General features: G+C 36.5%; 1 protein-coding gene across 4 annotated transcripts in view; it reads right to left on the bottom strand.

Moving 5' to 3' along the window:
* The window catches only part of LOC149802125 (band 4.1-like protein 3), a 98,417-nt gene that overhangs the window by 44,457 nt on the left and 29,957 nt on the right, over positions 1-24,003 (bottom strand). For all 4 annotated transcript variants that reach the window (XM_089956520.1, XM_089956521.1, XM_089956522.1 and 1 more), the window contains exons 5-11: positions 22,398-22,518; positions 16,977-17,156; positions 15,022-15,109; positions 12,325-12,477; positions 10,033-10,130; positions 6,377-6,573; positions 3,049-3,476 (exon numbers count right to left, since the gene is read on the bottom strand). In XM_089956520.1, the coding sequence (XP_089812646.1) occupies positions 3,049-3,476; positions 6,377-6,573; positions 10,033-10,130; positions 12,325-12,477; positions 15,022-15,109; positions 16,977-17,156; positions 22,398-22,518 (1,265 nt within the window). The remainder of the gene's footprint in view (positions 1-3,048; positions 3,477-6,376; positions 6,574-10,032; positions 10,131-12,324; positions 12,478-15,021; positions 15,110-16,976; positions 17,157-22,397; positions 22,519-24,003) is intronic.

The raw sequence follows: 24,003 nt of genomic DNA, 5'->3' as shown, positions 1-24,003 counted from the left end.
GCCTTGATATTTTCCATCCCTTTCTTCAACATGGCCTTGATATTTTCCATCCCTTTCTTCAACATGTCCTTGATATTTTCCATCCCTTTCTTCAACATGGCCTTGATATTTTCCATCCCTTTCTTCAACATGGCCTTGATATTTTCCATCCCTTTCTTCAACAAGGCCTTGCAGCATAAACTTGGTCTCTATATCTGTTTCAGGAAACCCTAACATTTGATGCTCATTGGAAACCTGTGAAAGTATTTTGTAAAATGTCTTGCTCTGTGGAGGCAACCTTCTCCTTGGTTTCTGAAGGTTACTGGTTTGTTGTTTGAGTGTTGACTTAATCAGGGGCTTGTCCTTTCCATAAGTGGGATGCAGTGTCAAGTCTGCATCAACAATGGTCTCCTTGGACAAGGTCATACCAATGTCAGCTACTGATGGTGAAGCTGAAGCCTTTTGTTCCTGTCTTCTCTGCACCTGTTCCTTGATTGACTCTGTCTGTTTTGAAATAAGAGCCAAAGAATGATCTAAGTCACTATCTGATTCTTTGGCTAAAAACTTCAATGGAACTGAAACTTCTCTTTCTGTAGTTTCTCCCCGAGTTTGTAATACTGAATCTACATAGGATAGTTCATGACTAAAGCAATTTTGTATATCATACATCTCAGAAGAAGAATCAAAATCATCAGCATCATTATCAACCAAATGAACCTGAGCTAACTTGACAGAATGAAGCGATGTGCTTTTTTCTTTTGACAAATCCAATTCAGCACTGTTTTCCAGGTTGTTATCACTGCCATCAGGATACTTCAGTAACAATGAATTGCAGGTTTGATTATCCATTTGTGAACTACCAGTACTATCCTCACTGCCTTCGCTCACATCAGGTCCAAGATAACTGAAATCATATTGATGACTGACCCAAGTTTTCAGATCTCTGTCTCTGTCTTTACCACTTATGTCTTTAACAAGATCTTTAGAACCTGGAACATTTTTGCAATAGGAAACTTTTGATGATTCATAGTCAAGGCACTTGTCAGTATGTACATCTCTTCCTGAAAGACCTGAAAGGTCTAGTTCACTATCTGATATAAAATCCTCTGACAGTTCTATGTCTTCAGGTATAGTAGCCAGAGATGAGTTTGCCTTGTCCTCACACCTAAAATCATAAGGGCTTATGTAGGCATCATCTATATCGTCTTCTTCTGAAGCTTGGTTAAAAACATCTGTTTCATTGTAGCCCGAGTCACCTAATACATCTGGCACTGAAGAAAAACAATCTGCTGGGTTATCTTCTGCAAAGTCTTCATATTCAGTAATCATGGGGGTTTTGTCCATGTCACTTAAAGCATTCTTGACTGAGGGGCCAACACCGTCTTTCAGATCACTTAGAGAAAACTGATGGAATCCGCTGTCAACATAAGATACATTTGCGTTGTTAGGTCTAAGGAGGGTATCTCCTGCCTTCCCCAGCCCAGCAATGCTGCTTTCCCAATCTGTCATATCAATGGTATCTGGTGGCCCAGCTTTTACACTGTTTGACAAAAAACTGTTCTTACTTGGCATGACTGCAGTGTGATAATCCAATAATACCTCTCTATGACTGTGAGATGAATAATTTGATCCATCCTTTTCTGTGATATCCAATGTGCTAGCATCATGAACGTGAGGAAAAAGCTGATTTTCAGGTTTGGCTTGTCTAAACACCCTGTAGGACTGCTGAAATGGATTTTTTGGCTCTTCTGAATAAACTTCTAAATTCATATCATACTTTGGCTCTCCTTCTACTTTTGATCCAGTTCCTCTTTCACCCCTTTCATTATTGTTTTGTTCCATGGAGTTATGCTTGGTTCTGTCATTATGGCTGTCAAACTCAAATCCTGGCATTGTGTTCTTGGTTGATGTCTGGCTGTACAGCTGTGCATCACTTGCAATGTCTGTGTGCGAGCTACTAGAAATATTGCCTATCACATGTCCAGGAGTTGTTTTTGCAATGCCTTTGTCTGAGCTACTAGAAATATTTCCTACGACATGTCCATGAGCTGTACTTTCAATGCCTGTGTGTGAACTACTAGAAATATTTCCTACAACATGTCCTGGAGCTGTGCTTTCAATGCCCGTGTGTGAGCTACCAGAAATATTTCCTACATGTCTTGGAGCTGTGCTTTCAATACCTGTGTGTGAGCTACTAGAAATGTTTCCTACAACATGTCCTGGAGCTGTACTTTCAATACCTGCGTGTGAGCTACTATAAATGTTTCCTATCACATGTCCAGGACTTGTTTTTGCAATGCCTGTGTGTGAGCTACTAGAAATGTTTCCTTTAACATATCCTGGAGCTGTGCTTTCAATACCTGTGTGTGACCTACTAGAAATGTTTATTACAACATGTTCTGGAGCTGTGTTTTCAATGTCTGTGAGTGAGCTACTAGAAATGTTTCCTATATGTCCTGGACCTGTGCTTTCAATACCTGTGTGTGACCTACTAGAAATGTTTCCTACAACATGTTCTGGAGCTGTACTTGTTTCAACAAAATAATGTTGCATAAACTGAACCCTCTTGTCAGGAAAAAAATTCTTCATTTCACCATCATTTATGGGGAATTTTTTATTTGGTTCATTAATTTGGGTGCTAAATTTAGTTTCTACTGATTTGGAAGATAAGCTGTCACTACTGTCATGTTTATATGCATTTGATTCTGATTTTGCTGACCTAGAATGTGTTTTATTCCTTAAGATTTTCTCATTTCTAGGTTTAATGTACCTACTTTGTTCTCTTCTGCCAATAATTCTAGGACTACACTGAACAAAATCATGCTCTGAAACTGACTGCGTTTCCAACACAACTGAACTGGAATAATATGGAGTGAGAATTGGTCTATTAGATATTCCGGGGCCTGGTTGCAATAGGTCATCCATGGAAGTGTTTCTCTTCCAGAACTTAGTCTCGATCCTTGTTTCCCCACAATCATAGTCATCCCAATTGTGGGAGAACTCAGAATCAGTTGAGGATGGATAAGATAACATATATACCGAGTCAGAATGATCTGAAGTATGTTTTACCTCTACAGGACGTCCCCTTGATCTGTCAGCTTCTCTCCCATGTCCTCTAGGCCTTTCAGCTTCTTTCTCATCCCCTTGTGAACCTTCAGATTCTCTCTCTTCTTCATCACTGTCATGTTTTTGTGGTCCTCCATAGTTGTTGTTTTCAAGCTCTCTTGCATCTGCATTCTCCTGCCCCTTCTCTATAACTGCTGAAATGGCTGTTGGGACAGCATGCATTTTTTCTAATCGACTCTTACGATCATCTTCAGCACGCTTTTTTTCTGATCTGTTCCTTTTCTCTACAGTCTCATCAGAATGTGTTGATGTGTTCAGTTCTGTTTCCTCCTCTTTTTCTGCTAGGTTCTCTTTCGACCCTCGAGGAGCTGGCTTCGGCTTTCCCTTGTTTGGGGTCTCAAACCTTGGGTCAGCTAATGGCCTCAGCACCTCTACAAGTAAAAGGAAGAGATCTGATAATAATAACAGCATGCATGTGTGTGTGATTTGGATTTTTAACATAGCTTTAACAATTTTCCAGTCATATTGCTACGATGTCTGCAGTGTGGCAGTTTAAAGTGATGTCTAGCACTGAAGCATCATGCCACAGACATGTAGCATGATGTCCCACCCAGTTACGTTATCCTGACACCAGGCTAACTAGTCCTAGCACTAACCTGTTAATGCTGAGCACCTGGTGTACAGCTGTAAGTAACATTTTTATAAGTCTTTGGTATGATTGGGCCAGGGTTTGAACACATGAGTCCATCCGCATCCAGAGCGGACTCTCTAACTACTAAAATTAACAGTAACAGAATACATTAAAGTTTTATTTATCTGCCAAAAAATGTTTCCATTAAACATACTGGTTAACAGAACTACAAACAAAGATGCCAGAGCCTGCATGTCAGGCCCATGATCCCAGCAATGAAATTAAAGGACAAATGACCATGTGACAGAAATGAATAGTCATAGCTTAATTAGGATTCAGAGCCATCAAGGGCTTTATGAGATATAAGCAAATGTAAAATTAACCGTAATACAAAATTTTCTGGGACTAACCCTGACTCTATGGTCAAAGGGGTGAGCATGCATGTAACATATATTAATAAATTTTCTTAGCTTTATAAAAACTTCTTCACAAGTATGAACACTATCCATCAAGGGGTTCAGGAAATATAAGCTAACCAAACAACTTCAACCGAAACTATAACACACATTTTCTCTGACAGTGACTTTTGCCCAAGGTCAAGCAGTGCAACAAACGTCATCAAAGAATTATTTGTCATATCTTCATAATGATTCAGTGAATGTATTATAAAACCAACTGAGGGGTTTGGGGGGTAAAGACAAATAAAGAACTTTAACCAGATTCAAAATGTTATACGACAGTGACCCTGAAGTCAATGTTAAAGAAGCCAATCTTAGAAACATTTTGAGACTAAATTAGCTACTCTGGTGAAAGCTTAACTGTGTAGTAATATTATTCATATTTGACAACATTTTTAAGATTTCAACCACATACACAAACAATACAGAGAAAGTATCACAGCATATCCACAATGTTTGCTCTAGCCATACTGTAGCTTGGAACTCAGTAAAAATACTTGATCAAGAACAAGCCTGGTTTGAGCAGGAGGTTAAGGAATCGATCTACATCTGTTGTTGAACAAACCAACGATGAACAGGGACCGTTACAACTTGCAGCATATCTGGGATAATCTGTTAACATCACTCACCATTACATTGAGCGATGTTAACAGTCAGTAGAGATCTAAACCAGTCTACTTATGAAGTCCTTTGCATGAGGATGAAAGCTTCAGGTTAGCTTTCTCTATATTGTTTGTGGTTGAAAAGTTAAAAATATTGTCAAACCTGAAATTAGCTAATTAGCTGAAATTTTTCATGCACGTAAATCAGGCATGTACAACCTATGGCCCTTGACCTGGTTCTATCCACTTATTTCATACGATATTGCTTGTAACATTGATTAATATCATACGATATTGCTTGTAACATTGATTAATATCATACGATATTGCTTGTAACATTGATTAATATCATACGATATTGCTTGTAACATTGATTAATATCCAGCCCACACCAGCAGGATGTTGTTAGTAGCTTTAAAATACCCGAATATTCATCATGAACATCTCCCTTGTGTCTGATGATGTCTGTCCAGTAAGTAACTCTGATGCAAGATTTTATGGCTATCAGAAAGTTCATAAAAGGACTAAAGGACTCTGGACTGCTTGTTAAAAGTCCAGTAAAAGGCCCAATGTAGAAATTCAAGATTGATGTCAGTCCAATTATCATCCGAAACTTTGTGACTCTATGCTGTCTGATGACAGAAGAATAAGCATCAGAAATTAGAAGATTTTGAACTACTGATGAGAGTAGCAGTTGATAGTAGTGTCCAAAACTGTCCCACCCGGTTAAGTTATCCTGACACCATGCCAACCAGTGCTAACACTAACATCTTAATGCTGAGTGACACACAAAGCATCTGCTAGTACCATTTTTATAAGACTTTGGTATGATTCAGCCAGGGTTCAAACCCATGACCTCCTGCATCTGAGGCAGATGCTCTAACCACTTAGGCCAGTGGAGTGGTAAAATATTGAATGGTGGAAATGGGAAAGACAGTTCAGTAACTGTACCAAATAGAGGAATTGCACACAGTCTGAGGACAATGTAAACTATATTCTACAGAACTAAATAATCCAGGACTAAATGTCTTAATCCAGGAGACTGAATAATGCTGGCATGCTGAATTATGCTTAATCTTCTCAAGTTCTCCATTTAATGAATTTTGCATGTTTTCTTAATCACACTTTGTTATTAATTAATTATTAATTAATCTAAAATAATAGCCTCATCATTTTTAAAAAAATTACATTAAAAAAACTGAGGGAAAGAAAAAATATTTTGATATTTCCTGAATTAAACTTTCTTCAACTGAATGGTGAAACAGATGCAAAATCAAAGTAACTATCCATCGCCAGTGAAACACTTCATTTTCTGCAAACCTACATTAAGACATCAGCCAAAACAGTCCATTCATATAGTTCCAAGTCTAGCATTTTCAGTTATTTTGCATAAACTGACATCTTTTGTCAGGATATGACACAAAGAAAGATGTGGTCCTACTTTTTCCTTTATTCTTTTTACATCTCTACATTCGTGGTTTGCAGTAGCTAAAAAATCCATCTAATCTGATATCTGACAACTCCACCCAATTTGGTACCCGACAACTCCACCAAATTTGGCACGCAGCAAAATCAAATGTGAACTCACAGTAATGGGGAGAAAGAAAAATAAAACAGCATGCATCGCTGGAGATACATACCATCTTGTAGAGTCCTCTTGCTTGGAACACCATGGTATGTCGCTCGTTTGCTGTGAACACGGTCAAAATATGGTGATGGACGGTCAACTTCTGACACAGCCTGACGAGCCTGGAACTGTGTCCTCCCCGAGTAGCGGAATCGAGAACCAAATCGTGGAAATAGACCACTTTTCTTTGGGGTCTCTGGCTCTCTGAACCTATACAAAATCAGAAGTCAGTATGAAAAATATTTTAGACAAAATGCAGTAATCCTACCCAAAGGCAAGATATAGGTTTCTCAGGATAACTGATTACTCAGGTAGCTTAAAAATTCATAGCAAAAAAATAGAAATAGCTGGGGACATGTTGTATCTCTATAATCCACATTTTACTGAGGTACAAGCATTATACTGAGGCAAAGTTATACTTGAACTGTGCACATTAAAACCTCTCATGAACATCACCTCTATTAAGTACTTATTTGTATAAACTGCCACTCTCATGGTCACCAAAAACGAACCTTAGAAGAAAATAATAACAAAATAAGAACCTGTATCAAACAACTAATCGTTGTCATTACTCCTATTTTAATTCTATTTCCCAGAGGTGTCTGCTAAATATATTTAGACTTGTTGTTGTAGGGTTTAACGCCATTTTTCAGCACAAGATAGGCTATACACGGCGGCCAGTATAATTGGTGGAGGAAGAACCCTGGAAAATCCCGGGAAGAACCACCGACCCACGAGAAGCTACTGGCAGGCTTTCTCACGTACCAACATTAGCCGAGCCTATGACTCGAACTCACGCAGACAGAGGTGAGATGGCAATGATCTGCGATGTTGAGTGCTTTAGACCACTCGGCCACTCGGGGCCCCCAATTAGACTGTAATCATCAGGTTTTTCTAACAATCAATTTAAAGGTATGGAAAGTCATGTCTTCCCAAACTTACAATCCAGGGCAAGTTGTTTTTTTTGTTTTTTTAACAACACTTTCAGCCCTCTGAACCACCGAACCACAGGAAGCTACTGGCAAGATTTCTCTCCATGGGAGAAGTACATTGTGCTTTGACTGTGACCCTTGCCATTATCATGTAGATGCATTACTAGCCACATGACTATACAAACTCAGACTATGACTTCTGAAGCCCGTAGTCATTTGATATTAATAGCAAACTCCTGGACAGTCAGATTCATCAAGCACAGAGCAAATGTCAATGTGTTAGTCACATGACACAACAAAACCCGTGTAGTTGTTCTCGGGATAAATATACAGAGAAGTTTGTTTTCTTTCATTTTTTTTCTTTTTTTATTACAAACAGTATATGACTTTCATTTAATATTTTTATTTTTTCTGCAACATTTGGAACATTTTATTAATGATATCACATGACGACTGAATTGATGATGTCATGATGATTGTGTTGCAAAATTTGTGTACTCATGCGACAAGCAATAAAAATTGAGAGCACAGAGTAAAATTTCATCAAGGCTGCTGTTTTATATCGTCTTTCAGCACATTAAAGACAAAATGATGTAAAACCTGGAAGTTCTGAGAAAATAAATAATTTTCATATCGATTTTCTGCAGTTTTTGACTTGAAATAATAGCATCTAAGTTTGCTAGGAAATTTGGTGAGAGGCTATGCTTTGACACCATCATGTTGGCTTCTAGTGATGATAGACGGGTTTTCAAATTTCTATATAAGAAAGGATGCCAATACTGAGATGTCTGTGAAACAATCAATCTACAGCTCGAATCTAATCCACTGAGTGTTTGGATTGGCTCAACAAATATGCTTATGAAAAGCACCTAAATGATTCTTACTGCAACCTCTGTTTATTCTGGTCAGAAATCAATACATTTAACTTGCAATCAGTTCAGTTATGACTCAATTACATAACTGTTTCTGGAATTAGGTGTTGGCAGAAAATTCCTGGGTTATCATTACTATGTATCCGACCATGGTGAAAATTATACAGCAGTATTACACAAGTTTTCTCTATCACACAACAGACCTGTACCCATTTAAATACAGCTATAGCAAATAAGTGGGGAAGCAACTGCAATTACCAAGGGCACCTAAGTGTGTAAGGTTGTTAAAGTGAAAAGCTAGAACCATTGTCGTTCAAGAAAGTAAAGTTGATAATATACAGATGGAGTATACATCCCTTCCATGAGAACACTCATCCAACTTGCTTTAAGGTAGAAAACTTCCAAAATGTTTCTCCATGGATTGCAAGGCTTCTGTCTGTAGTGTGTGTTACTTGGCACGAGTGCAAAATTACCAGTAATCTCAGTAACAAAGGAAGAGCACTCTAACTGCCACCTAGGTGGACATGTAACATTTAGCTTTTAAGCAAAAAACTTTTAGCCTGGGAGGGCTGGATTTGCAAGGTAGTATTAGTTCTCCTATGGTATTATGATTGGGTAATGTATTTGAAGAAGAAACCTACATTTCAGTATGTCTCCTGATGGACATTATGCAGGACTGTGAACAGCATTTATGAATGTAAAACTTGTTGTGCTGTTGTTGTAGGGTTTAACGCCATTTTTGAGCACACGATAGGCTATACATGGTGGCCAGTATTAATGGTGGACAAAGAACCCAGGAAATCTCCAGAAAGAACCACCGACCCATGAGAAGCTACTGGCAAGCTTTCTCACATACCCACATTGACCGAATCTGAGACTCGAACCTACGCAGACAGAGGTGAGATGGCAGTGATCCGTAACGGACAGCACTTTTGACCACTCGGCCACTTGAGGCCTCCTGAATATAAGAGTTAACATTTATGCTGAGGGACCACACAATTCCCCTTATAGGTCCAGGGCAACACCCTAGAAGAGGGCCAGGGAAGGCTACTCCCCCAAAAATCCTGCAATTTAAAACCCCTAAAATTGACCCAGAATTATATACTTCAGTATTTGCTATTATAATAACAATATGTGACAGTTGCTGCTGCGGTGTAATAGTAAGTTCTCCAAATGGTTTAGGTTCATCAATAAACTGTTTAAACACTTGTCAATACTGTAGTGTGAGCATTTATTTTGTATAAGTGACATGTTTCGTTGATCTGACACAATCTTTAAGAGCAACTGAGCCATGATTGCTCTAATTTATTAGCACTGTACACAAACTGCATAATGCCTATCCCAGTAAGTCATCCTTGACAAAAGTTGTGCCTAGTTTAACCAATACCAGTTCATCTAAACCTGTCTTCATTTCTACACTAAACAATATGAAGGAAAATTTATTCATGTCTGACAATTTCTGTCACTCTAGATTCCATGTTTTTCAATAAAATACTCATTTTTTTAAACCATGACAATTTCCACATTCATCATTCAGCTTCTTTTGTTTTCTCACAAAGATGAATGCAAAACATCGTTTGAGTAGTAAACTACTTGGTGAATGGTTAATAAATATAATCAGTCTTTTTTGGCCAGAAATTAAGCTGTATACATTATTGATGAATGATTATATTGTTCTTGTCTTTGTGGATCAATAGCTTATCCTTAAATTTTGGCCAATCTCAAAAATGACTCTGGGGTTAAATAAATCCATGGAGAATTCGCAACAATGATTATGATTCAAATTTTTCATGATAAAATAATTGTTACATTAAAAAGATCCTACTTTTACATTTTGATAGTGACATATGACCAGCACTGCTTACCTAAAGAATGAATGATGCTCCACTGCAATTTTCCAAAGTCTTTTTGACATCTTCACATTTACTAGACGAAAACCAATTAAACTCTCGAATCGTTCAAACTGAAATATAAAGCATATTGCCAGTGCCATGTGTGTATCCTTTTTTGCATGGAGTCACATCGCATTTCAATGCATGAGGTGGCAATTAAAAATAACAATAACTGATGTGACAAACTTGTATCTAACTTGGGAACAAAATGTATCATGATTAAAAGGTTTCTGCAAGTATCCGGCTGATGTGTTTTCTTTTCCAAAAACTTTACACTAGTTCGATCAAAATTAAATATAGGCATTTAATAACCAGAAATAATATCATGGTTCAGTAAGTACCCACCCACCTTCAGTAATGATGTGTAAAGACAAATCTATTGAGTATGCACCACATGTGGATACAAATCTGAGCATATCAGGGGAGGCAGTGACTGAATAATCTACAATGAACTATGACAGACAGTGACTGATAATCTATAATAATCCAACAGCAACAGAATAATCTACAATGACAGACAGTGACTGAATAATCTATAATGACCAATCATAACAGTGACTGAATAATCTACAATGAACTACGACAGACAGTGACTGAATAATCTGCAATGAAATATGACAGACAGTGACCAAATAATCTATAACGACCTATCATGAATGGCAGTGACCAAATAATCTATAATGACCTATCATGAGACAGTAACTGAATAATCTACAGTGAACAATCAGGACAAAGTGACCGAATAATCTACAATGACCAATCATGACAGAAAGTGAATAATCAATAATGATCTATCATGAGACAGTGACTGAAAAATCTATAATGGCCAATCATGACAGACAGTGACTAAATGTATGATGGCCAGTCATGACAGTGACTGAAAGATCTATAATGACCAACAGTGACTGAAAAATCTATAATGACAAATCATGACAGTGACCAAATAACCAATAATGACCTATCAAGACTTTGAATGATCTATAATGACAAATCATGACAGTGACTCAATAATTTATAATGACCTATCACGATAGTAACCAAATAAATCTATAATGACCTAACATGAAAGACAGTGACTGAATGATATATAATGAACTAGCATTACAAACAGCGACTGAATAATAAATAATGACCAATCAAGACAGACAGTCACTGAATACTCCATAATGATCTAGCATGACAGTGACTGAATAATCTATAATGACCTATCACGACAGTGACTGAATAATCTATAATGACCTAGTATGACAGACAGTGATTGAATAATGTATAATGACCTATCATGACAAAAATATATCATCAGTAATTAGTTTGGTACTCTGACATGCATACTCTCTAAATGCAGAGAGTCAGCCAGTAAGCTAAATTCATATCACACCATGATAATGGTTGTTTAACCTGAAGGTAAATTAGAGCTTATTTTAGTTTAAAGGCTGTCTGATGATTCCTAACGGCAAATTTGTCACAAGGCGGACAGAGAGACAATGCTAAATATGACAGAAATTTTAGTTTCTTGGGCATGTTTAAAGGCTGTCTGATGATTCCTAACGGCAAATTTGTCACAAGGCGGACAGAGAGACAATGCTAAATATGACAGAAATTTTAGTTTCTTGGGCATGTTTAAAGGCTGTCTGATGATTCCTAACGGCAAATTTGTCACAAGGCGGACAGAGAGACAATGCTAAATATGACAGAAATTTTAGTTTCTTGGGCATGTTTAAAGGCTGTCTGATGATTCCTAACGGCAAATTTGTCACAAGGCGGACAGAGAGACAAAAATAAATGAACATAGCAGAACGATATCACTTTAACTAGTTATTCATTCCTAGGGTTGCATAATTTTCTCCATCCTGACAATAAATGAATATTTCAGCCCCTATAAAATTCATTTTGTTCAAATCAAACTGGTAAATGACCTGACATTTTTTTCCAATAAAATTTGTGTTTAACTGCACACAGCATGAATATATAAACACCATTATATATTGCACAGACACTCAGAGCCTATAAATAGACTGGACAGCATCAACCTTGACCTTCATCTGCACATGTATAAGGCAAATCTTACCTGGAAATACAAAAGTCAGAGACTTGGATTTATTCTTGACCACTCAAAAGTGATCTTCCAAAAGTCAAGCTGTCTTACAGTTGACACATAATCTAAAACTTAATAAGGTTTTATGATCCCCAAGTCTGGATTTAAGTTTATCTCAGTTTCATGTACATCATAAAGAGCCAAAAATTCAATATATTGTTTCTACCTACCTCTCCTGGTCTAATTTTGATGTAAAATTTATTCCGTCTATAGGAGATTTTAAGAACTTTAGGCCAAACAAATCGGTTGATCTGCATCTTGTCCTGGTATACCTGGATACCACTTGCACACACCCCTATACTGATATCCTTCCCCTCTGCATCCTGTTAGGAAAAAAATAGTCCTCCATTTTATGTGTTGATCAAGGATTCCTTTTAATGATATACCTATTCACACAGACTAAAAAATACCATTGCTGTTATAACAAGCTACATTTTTAACAAAATCATATACAAAGATGTAATTCTTGTTCACCTTACTTTGATGTGATAAAAAAAAGATATCCAAATGAATCGCCGAAAAGTGAAATCATGCTGATGAATAAATTACTAAGAAGGGTAAATATTTGCTGTTGGTTGGTTGTTTTCTAATGGCACTTCCAGGATTTTATTTGATTATATCATACCAAGGAAATGGTAAACAAATGCCTTTCACAAGGGCAAACAAAGGCAGACAGATTGGGCTTGCCTGGATGAGTAGTGAATCTGTGATCCATGGATTATGACTCTGAGCTACAGTCTTTGTAGGGTTTAAATCTAGGGCTCGGCAATTGTGGGTATGTGAGAAAGCTTGCCAGTAGCTTCTCATGGGTCGGTGGTTCTTTCCGGGGTTTTCCCAGGTTCTTCATCCACCATTGACACTGGCCACCACGTACAGCCTATCTTGTGCTAAGAAATGAAGTTAAACCATATAACGACAACAACAACAATCTTTTTATGTTTGAAATATCTTCGCTCAAGACTTTTACATCTAAATCAAATTCAGGTATGCAGAACACATCAAATTGCAGTTTGTACATTCTTCAAGTCTCACAGACTTTTACTTGTGGAAAACTGTTTAGTCCCACACTGATTTTTCTGGGTCCATGGCCTTAGGCTTTTAAATTAAAACAAACTACTTGTCACAAACCTGTTTAAATAAATCTACCCTGAACATAATTCTGCATCATTGGAAAAAAATTTTTTGTTGCTCTTGTACAAAGGATAATTTCTCCTCCATTTCATCACCAACACAAAGAATGTTGGCATATCTGTAAGTTCTTCACCTGTGAAAGCAGTAACTGTCAATATCAGTGACATTGCTGAGTCCACTACAGTTATGTGAAATAATGGTGGTTTGACTGAAAGTGACTCTAAGTTACGATATCTGTTTGAAAGTTTGAATTTAATTTGGCTATAACTTGACTTCAATGGTTTTTTTAAGAAGTGCATCTCTTGACAGCATCTTAACCCTTTACCTCATACAAGCGTCTCTGGACGCCTCTACTCCATTCGCATGAAAGCATCTTTGGACGCCTCTACTCCATTCGCATGGAAGCGTCTTTGGATGCCTCTACTCCATTTGCATGGAAGCGCCTTTTGAAGCCTGCTGTAAACATCAGCCATTTTGAGCTGGTTTTCATAGCGCCACCTTTGGGGAAAACCCCCCTATTAGATACTACATTCATTTCTGCGAATGACAGTTACATCAGATCATGTGGTCGCTTTTATGCACTGGTCGATATCTGCTATTTAAAGTAACTGGGTCGTAATCTCCACTCTCCAAAATGGCGGTCGTGGATTTCATTCAGTACTTACAAAGTTTTCACAATTAGAATCACAACTATGAAAGATTCAATAGCTTAGGTAATGGCTCTGATATTGATGTAGGCAGCAATTAGTTTTTATAAATTATCAAATTCAGATGACTTAGTGATGTAGACGCAGACGAAAAGCATGTAAATTTCGAGTATGGGAAATGGCAGCTATGGTTGGTCATGCGGCCTCATTGACATGACGGTGAACGAGTTCTCTCAAGATTTTAAAGCACATAAAAAATTCTTCCATGAAAAATAATTACACAGCTATAACAATAGGACGTTACTCTTAAATTTTTCCACATATAATAGATGTGTACCAAAAATGTAAAACGGTTAAAATTCCTGTTAAACGTAACATACACTACATTGCTTTACAGTTCACAGGCAGGCCTATGCGTATGCTGTCGACTAGGTAACAGGTGTTCTATTTATAGCATGCTGCACTTTGTCACTATGAGGTAAAGGGTTAAGAGAATATAGATACATTTTTAAATGTAACAATCGTTTATACTGTGTTTTTGTTGTGAAACAAAATAGATTCTTGGAGCTTACTGAACAGAACCTTATAAATTAGTTTATCTATAAAACATGAATTCCCATTCTTTATTTACTATATTTGTTAATAACACTGTTGTGTGGGATTATTAACATTTCCAAAACTTAAATTTTTGCTAACATATCTCACAAATAAAATCTGATTAACTGACACACTACATTATGTTATTGGCAATATTTTGTACTTTCTATCTACATCAAGAGTAGCCCTTAACAACCCTGATATTAGCCCCTTAACAACCCTGATATTAGCCCCTTAACAACCCTGATATATCATGCTGAGGAAAAGGGAGTTAAGTGTCTTAATCAAGGATCTCAAGGGCACACAAAGGCAATCTATGTGGACTGGCATGAGTGGTTAGCAAACTCAGGACCCTCTTTATTTGTCTGACACTTTACCAGTCAGCTATCATAAATGAAGTTTTTACATGGTTCGGTTTAACTACTGCCTTATAATTTAACCAATTAGTAGACCTCTATTATTCAATAATAAGCTTCATCTGAAGAATGCTACCTTGGCTGCATGCAACTCCACTCCATACATAGACATTTTCTTGGCATTTTCCAGGTAATGAAGTTCAGCTTCCTCTGGCGTTTGACCCCTGTATCAAAAGTAAACATGACATTTTGAAGCCTGTTGTAAAATTTGTACACAGCAGAGATTACCCAAGCATGAGGAATTCAGATCCGGGTATGGACAATCAGAGATTACTCAAGCATGAGGAATTCAGATCCGGGTATGGACAATCAGAGATTACTCAAGCATGAGGAATTCAGATCCGGGTATGGACAATCAGAGATTACTCAAGCATGAGGAATTCAGATCCGGGTATGGACAATCAGAGATTACTCAAGCATGAGGAATTCAGATCCGGGTATGGACAATCAGAGATTACTCAAGCATGAGGAATTCAGATCCGGGTATGGACAATCAGAGATTACTCAAGCATGAGGAATTCAGATTTGGGTATGGACAATCAGAGATTACTCAAGCATGAGGAATTCATATCTGGGTATGGACAATCGGAGATTACTCAAGCATGAGGAATTCAGATCCAGGTACAGAAATCAGAGGTATGGGAGACTGATAATAATGTGTAGATATTCTTGAAAAAACTGGTATGGCCATTGTGACCCCTATTTATTCTGAAAGACTGCACTTTTGACCTTGCAGGACCCCACGTTTTCAATTTCTAGAATAAACACCATTATATAAAAATGTGTTTACCAGCTGTTTACCGTCAAAATCGTGTGTTTCTTAAGCAGGTTAAACTATTATTTACATTATTACATAATATCAGTATTTCCTACCCTGTTAATGTCATACTGTAACTGAAAAGTCACACAATGAAATATCATGAAACATCATATGGCAAGGTCAACAAATAACATAACACAGTGCAAAGTCACCAAATAACATAAGAAGAAGTAACTGAATAACACAGCAGTCAAAGTTGAGCTATGTACTAACAAAACATAATGTTTAATTGGATAGAAATGTATAACTCCTTAGACAATTACAATATCATGTTTCCTATTAAGCAGACACTTATGTAAGATACTCCACAATTGTAATATCTGTGCAGTAAAAATCGCCGGCATACTATACCGATTCCCTGATGTTTACTGATATTCATGTCTTTTTTCAATTAAAGTGCTAACTGACCTGAAATTTACTTTTCATTTAAAAATGATAATGCCAATATTATCAAGTGTATTACCTACATAATAAAAGCAGTCGAGAATTGCAGTACAATAAGTGTGGAAACGATAAGGCTTATAACAAGATTTAATGTTTGTAAACTTTTATTAATTAGATAAAACAACTGTTGTTCTTAAATTTAATACTAAAATAAGTTTAATGAATGTCTATTCATCCCCGATTGCTCTGCACTTTAGATGTCATCACAAAACTTTCACTACGTACTTTTACAGCTATAAACTAATAGGTCAGTGCAGGATAATACAACTTTGTGCCAATACATGGCACTTTCACTACGTACTTTACAATGCCATACAGCTATAAACTAATAGGTCAGTGCAGGATAATACAACTTTGTGCCAATACATGGCACTTTCACTACGTACTTTTACAATGCCATACAGCTATAAACTAATAGGTCAGTGCAGGATAATACAACTTTGTGCCAATACATGGCACTTTCATCGCGAAATCACAGCATGCAATCTGCTTTATACTGGATCACACATCTCATGGTTAATCTAGTCCAAAAATGCACATATACTTTTTTAATACCGATATTTACAAACATATTTCTCTGGACATTGATATAAAGTTCTTCCAAAGGATATTGATTGACAAGGAGCAAATTAAGCAAATAAACACCATTTAAAGTTATGTTCATCACATTGTCAAAATTGATACTTACAGCTGAAGTAATCACACTGAATGCCTACATGACCTGTATGACGTGTACTTCAAGTAATTAAAAACAATGCATGTCTTACTTGTGTTGTTTGTGTAGGTCTGCAATTTGCTGAAGAAGGTCACGATCCTGATGTGGTGCAAATTTGATCTCCTTGAGGTAACCAACCCCTGTCCCGAACTCCTCCGTGTCATAATCCCCCAGCTCTGATTGGGCTGTATATGACCCCAATAGGGCATATGTCACAAATGAACATGGCAACCTATCAAAAGTGTAAAATAAAACACTTAGAATAAACAGCTAAAAAAAAATATCATCAATCTGGAAAAAAAACTGCACTAAGATGTTTGCTATTCTCTCATGCAAATTGATGTAATTAACCTTCATCTAATAATGGCCTGTTACTGGTGTTACTTGCCAAAACAGGAATTGGCCTACATGTACAGCTCTCCTTTGTTAAAACACCCTTCATTATACTACTGCTACTAGTACTACTACTACTACTACTACTAATATTAATAATATTAATGACTTTATTTTCTGAGGATGACTCAATGAGTTACAAAAATGAGATCGTGGTATCACTGAGAACATGCAGTATATCAGTTTGCAATCTTGCTCTCCTCAGCCATGTAGTTATCAAAAAGACATTTGTTTTGTTTGCATTGAGGATCATACCAGTTTCCTTGCACCATATTTGAAGTCTGTTGAGAGCAGTCTGAAGTGGGGTTTTTCAACTTCGGCTTGGTTGTCTTAAGCACCAAAGTAGATTCATCAGTATACATGCCAGCTGATGAGACTATCTCCTAATTTTAGGTGTAGGTCAGTTACGAACAGAAAAAATAACAAGTGCCCCATGACAGAACCTTCTGTAACTCAACAATTTATCATTTTAATTTCAGATAGGTGTCTGTTAAATGTTACCTGTTTCGACATAACTCAAGTAGAAGGTGAACCACACAAGAGTATCTTCACTACATTGATAGATTTTTAACTTTACAAGAAGAATTTCATGATCTACCAAGTCAAAAGCCTTTTGAAAATCAATTATTACAATAACTTTCCATCATCTAAGGCTTTCCACCACTTGTCAGTCATTGAGGCAAGTGCAGTTTCACTAGAATGATCATTTCAAAATCCAGACTGATTTTCAATAAGTAGATTGTGATCATTGATATAGATCATAAAGAATGGTGTACATACTTTTTCAGTAATTTGGATGGAAGAATTCATATTGGTCTTTAGTTATTTACATCTTTGGGTCCCGCTTTATGCAGTTGTGTTACTTTGGCAGTTTTCCAATACTGGGTTAATTGACTTGTTCTCAAACTGTCATTACACAGAAAAGTAATACTATCAGCAATGGTTGATGCAGCTGCCTTAAGAAGTCTTGGACCTTGTTGTTGTTGTTGTTGTAGGGTTTAATGCCATTTTTCAGCACACGATAGGCTATACATGGCAGCCAGTATTAATGGTGGAGGAAGAACCCATGAAAACCCCGGAAAGAACCATTGACCCACAAGAAGCTACTGGCAAGCCTTCTCACATATCCACATTAGCCGAATCCGAGACTCAAACCCATGCAGACAGAAATGAGAAGGGCATTGATCTTTAATGAAGAGCGCTTTAGACCACTCGGCCACTTGGTGCCAGTCTTGGACCTATCATGTCAAGTCATCCTGTAGATCAAGTCACCCTCGATTTCAGATTTAGTATCATTTGGAAGTTTTGTGGAACAAAAACCTTTTAGTTCTGATTGAGCAGAGTCTAACGTTTTTTCTGCAATCTTGGAGGCAGTGTTTAGAAAGAATTCATTGAAAATATTTGCAATGTCATATGGATCACAAACATGGTTACCATCATTAATTAGGGATGATATATCTGTCCCACCTGTATACTTTCCTGCACCAAATTCCTTTTTAAAAAAAATGTAAGATATTTTTGGGGATTTTTTTCTTTTCAAGAAAGTTTTTGGTAGTGGTTTATCTTTGTTTGGTTGATCATCTTGTTTATTTTATTTCTCCGGATTTTGTATTCATCTTCATTTACCAACAGATTTCATGTGGTCTCATCTTTTCATAGTTTTTAAATTTCTGTGGTGACCCAGATAAGTAGATGATCATACTTTACATGTGAATGTTAATTGCCAACTTCTAAAAACAAATGAGACCAAGTGCTTAAAATATCTTCATTATCATAAAAAAAATTTTTTTATAGTATCCCACTGTATTTGCTCTAAATGAGTTAAAGAAATTTTCATTACTGACAGTTTTAAAAGACCTGTATGTAATAGATTTATAAACACTGTTATCTTTTCTTTTGAGAAAAATTGTAAAATGATCGCTTTGGAACAGTAATTCTGAAAACATTTTCTTCAGTATTTGTGTATATATGGTCTATAAGTGTTTTTGTATTGGAAACATTCAACAAATGTGAAATCTCTATAGGGTCAACAAAATTCAACCAATGTTTCTTTATTTGTTCATTTAGGAGGTCCCTATTTATGTCATCTAATATGTAAAATTCTTTCTCTTAATTTATTACTTTTTCTATCGAAAATTCAACATCTTCATTCCCAGCAGTGAGTCAACATTTGATGATGGATGCCTATACACGAAACCCACTAGATAGGGTTTGGCTTTTTTTCTGGTGCCCCCTGGGTAGCCTGAATCCATATAGGGTTTGGCTTTTTTTTCTGGGGCCCCCTGTGTAGTATGAATCCATATTTATTCAACTTTTTGGGATTCAAGATCTATCCTTCTTCTGTAAACTGTACCATTGCTGACACATGCTAGGAATCCCTCCTGCCTTCCTGTCTCGTTGAACAGGTGCATCATATCCATTAATGTCGAGAAAATTATCAGTTTAACTTTCAGTCATTTGTGTTTCTGATATGCCAAGCAAATGTATCATTTTGACTTTCAGTCAGTTGTGTTTTTGATATGCCAAGCAAATGTATCAGTTTGACTTTCAGTCAGTTGTGTTTCTGATATGCCAAGCAAATGTATCAGTTTGACTTTCAGTCAGTTGTGTTTCTGATATGCCAAGCAAATGTATCAGTTTGACTTTCAGTCATTTATGATTCTGATATGCCAAGCAAATGTATCAGTTTGACTTTCAGTCATTTATGTTTCTGATATGCCAAGCAAATGTATCAGTTTGACTTTCAGTCAGTTGTGTTTCTCATATGCCAAGCAAATGTATCAGTTTGACTTTCAGTCATTTATGTTTCTCATATGCCAAGCAAATGTATCAGTTTGACTTTCAGTCAGTTGTGTTTCTGATATGCCAAGCAAATGTATCAGTTTGACTTTCAGTCATTTATGTTTCTCATATGCCAAGCAAATGTATCAGTTTGACTTTCAGTCATTTATGTTTCTGATATGCCAAGCAAATGTATCAGTTTGACTTTCAGTCAGTTGTGTTTCTCATATGCCAAGCAAATGTATCAGTTTGACTTTCAGTCATTTATGTTTCTCATATGCCAAGCAAATGTATCAGTTTGACTTTCAGTCAGTTGTGTTTCTGATATGCCAAGCAAATGTATCAGTTTGACTTTCAGTCAGTTGTGTTTCTCATATGCCAAGCAAATGTATCAGTTTGACTTTCAGTCATTTATGATTCTGATATGCCAAGCAAATGTATCAGTTTGACTTTCAGTCATTTATGTTTCTGATATGCCAAGCAAATGTATCAGTTTGACTTTCAGTCAGTTGTGTTTCTCATATGCCAAGCAAATGTATCAGTTTGACTTTCAGTCATTTATGTTTCTCATATGCCAAGCAAATGTATCAGTTTGACTTTCAGTCAGTTGTGTTTCTGATATGCCAAGCAAATGTATCAGTTTGACTTTCAGTCAGTTGTGTTTCTGATATGCCAAGCAAATTTAACAGTTTAACTTTCAGTCATTTGTGTTTCTGATATGCAAGGCAAATGTACATTGTTATCTGGAGAAGTTAACATGAGTTTTAACCTATATTGACACCTTTTCCTGAAATTTCTAAATTCATAACTGAACTAGTTCTACAGACATTTACATTGTATTGCTGTCTTTTTATCTCTTTTGATATCTTTAAACCCATTCTCATGCACAGTTTGTTTCTCAGTTCTGTTTAACATATATTTACAGTATTTACAGTCTACTTATTCCTGGTATAAATGATGGCAGGAACAGCATCATTGTCCTACTGACCAGAGTTATGAGCTCTGGCTTTGTAGCCTATCTCATACCCAGCATCTAAATTCCTAACCCCTATGCCTACAATCAGTGACAGTATGGTTTGTCTGATTCTAGATTGAATGTGGTATCACTATGGACCCCATGAGCAGAATGGTACCACTATGGACTCCATGAGTAGACTGGTACCACTATGAACCCCATGAGTAGAATGGTACCACTATGAACCCCATAAGTAGAATGGTACCACTATGAACCCCATGAGTAGAATGGTACCACTATGGACCCCACAAGAAGAATGGCACCACAGTGAACCCCATGAGTAGAATGGTAACACTATGGACCCCACAAGTAGAATGGCACCAGAGTGAATCCCATGAGTAGAATGGTACCACTATGAACCCCACGAGTAGAATGGTACCACTATGGTACCCATGAGTAGAATGGTACCACTATGGACCCCACAAGTAGAATGGCACCACAGTGAACCCCATGAGTAGAATGGTACCACTATGGACTCCACAAGTAGAATGGCACCACTATGAACCCCACGAGTAGAATGGCACCACTATGAACCCCATGAGTAGAATGGCACCACTATGAACCCCATGAGTAGAATGGCACCACTATGAACCCCATGAGTAGAATGGCACCACTATGAACCCCATGAGTAGAATTAAACTATGGTATATGTTTTAAAAAAGCATATATTTTCGTTTGTTCTTTTTTAAGATTATTATTCACAAAATTAAATACAGAGATACCACAAAGTAAAAAAATTATTTAAGTTACAAACACTAAATTATTTCAATATGTTTAACTTGTGTTTTGTTTACCCTCCCCCATACTCACCCCTACATCAAGTGACTCAAATACATGTAATCATTCATTTTTTAAAATTATTCTTATTATTCTAGCTGATACAAGTTTGATACATAACATGGTTGGCATGTACTGTGTTACAAGGATGGGATGTACTTCGCACAAAACTCTTTCTCAAAAAAAAACTTTTAGGAGGTTTATAATGTGCCTGTGAGAGATCACTTAAAATTAAGTGAAAAATTGGTGACTTTCAGTACCTGAGATCATGAAACAAAGCCCAGAAGCTGTAATGTAAATTCATTTATTTTGCAAGCCACATTTATCATGGGTTTTTCAAAATATCACATTTTTGTGCCACACTATATCTGACAGAAGAGGCATTCGTGGCAAAGATTTAAAATTAAAATTAAAATTTAAAGTATGTAGCAGCTTTAAAAATTAAAAATCCATAACAATAACTTTGTAAATGAAAATTAATTAAACCATATAATAATAATATCTTACTTTTCATTAACAATGTCTTTCCTGATCTGGAGGCAGAGCTGGTATCGGGTCAGATCCTCATGAAGCTGCACAGGATCTGGTGGGTAAAACTTCACCTCAAAGTCAAATGACCAGGGCTGACCTGGGATGTAATACATTAAACATAAACAATAGCATGGTATAACACATTATATGCCTGTGGCCAATAGAAAGATTGAACTTTATTGCATAAACTCTGAAAAGGTAAAAAATCTGACCAATGACAATTAGAAATCAACCAGTAGATGTCTTTCAGTGTTAAAAGCAAGATATTCCCGAAATTTGCTAAAGGTAAAGGACACATAAATTGTAAGTTATTGTGTTGAAACCATTATTAGTCTCTATGACCAGAATATTTGAGCGATTGACCCCAAACTTTTTTTAGGCCCCTTTGTTTTAAATGCACACCAATTCACAAAATCTAGTCATGGTTTGCAACTAAGTACTTTAGTTATTTTGTGGAAACTGTTTTCCTTCTTGACAACCCTCTGACCTTGACCTTTGAACTATAAACCAAAACCTAAAGTCAACAGGTGTTTTATCTGTCTAAAATACAAGTTACATATGCCTATGAAGTCAAGTCATTAGGTATGTATTATGAACTTTAGTAGTTCTGTGGAAAGTACTTTTCCTTCTTGTAGTCATAATGTGACCCAGACATGCATTTATGACCACAACATAAATACTGTCTCAAATGCATTAGTTGATTAAGAATTCAAGTATCATGAAGGAACCAGTATTCTTTTACCTTTTGAACCCAAGAATAATAGGAGGTTTTCTTGACCCAAAATGCACCTTACCAATAATGTTTGGCAATAGTAGATAATGGAGAACTCAAGTGATTATTCAGAAACAAAATAGGGAACAGATGCAAGGCATCAGAATACAATATGCCCTGTCTCATGAAAGGATACATAAAAAATAAAATCCGTGTTCCGAAGTCTTACAAATTGCAACTCTAAACTGGAATGTATAAAAGCCATTAAAATTCAACTGTAAAGCCAAAGTATAATAATTGTGTAAAGGTGTCTGCTGTAACAAGGACCTCATAAACTATGATAAAACTAAGCAAACAACCTAATGATTTGTTTGAGAAAGTTGGACTAGGATTGTTACCAGACCAATAAATCATTGGTAAATGTACATAAAATTGAGAATAAAAATACACAAGGGCAATTATCATCACACTTAAGCTAAAACTTTGATAAATAAGGTAAACTTTAAGTAAATTGCTACCATCTTTCTGTGCATTATCAAAGCAACAAAGAAAATGATTAATAGAATAAACCTCCATATGGATGCTGGGTTTTTCCCTACTCAACATACAGACTTCTTAAATTATACTCCCGTGCTTTTAAATTAGGACTCTGGATGCCTTCTACAGAAAATAACAGTAAAATTGTGTCTTTCAAAGTCTCAGACCTGGTATGGGGTTCATGAGAGAAAAGTTGCATGATACACAAATTTCGCATGAGAAAATCATCAAAATGATTCAGCAATTTCACATTTATATTAGATAATTTTCAGAGGAATGGGCAACAGAAAAAAGTATGGAACATTTATTCTTAGGCACAGGCATCTGAGATTG

This window comes from Sinohyriopsis cumingii, chromosome 4, assembly GCF_028554795.1.
Source record: "Sinohyriopsis cumingii isolate HCF-2022 chromosome 4, ASM2855479v2, whole genome shotgun sequence".
NCBI lineage: Eukaryota > Metazoa > Mollusca > Bivalvia > Unionida > Unionidae > Sinohyriopsis > Sinohyriopsis cumingii.
The sequence above is the reverse complement of the archived record's forward strand: the minus strand, read 5'-3'. Positions and strand labels throughout refer to the sequence as shown.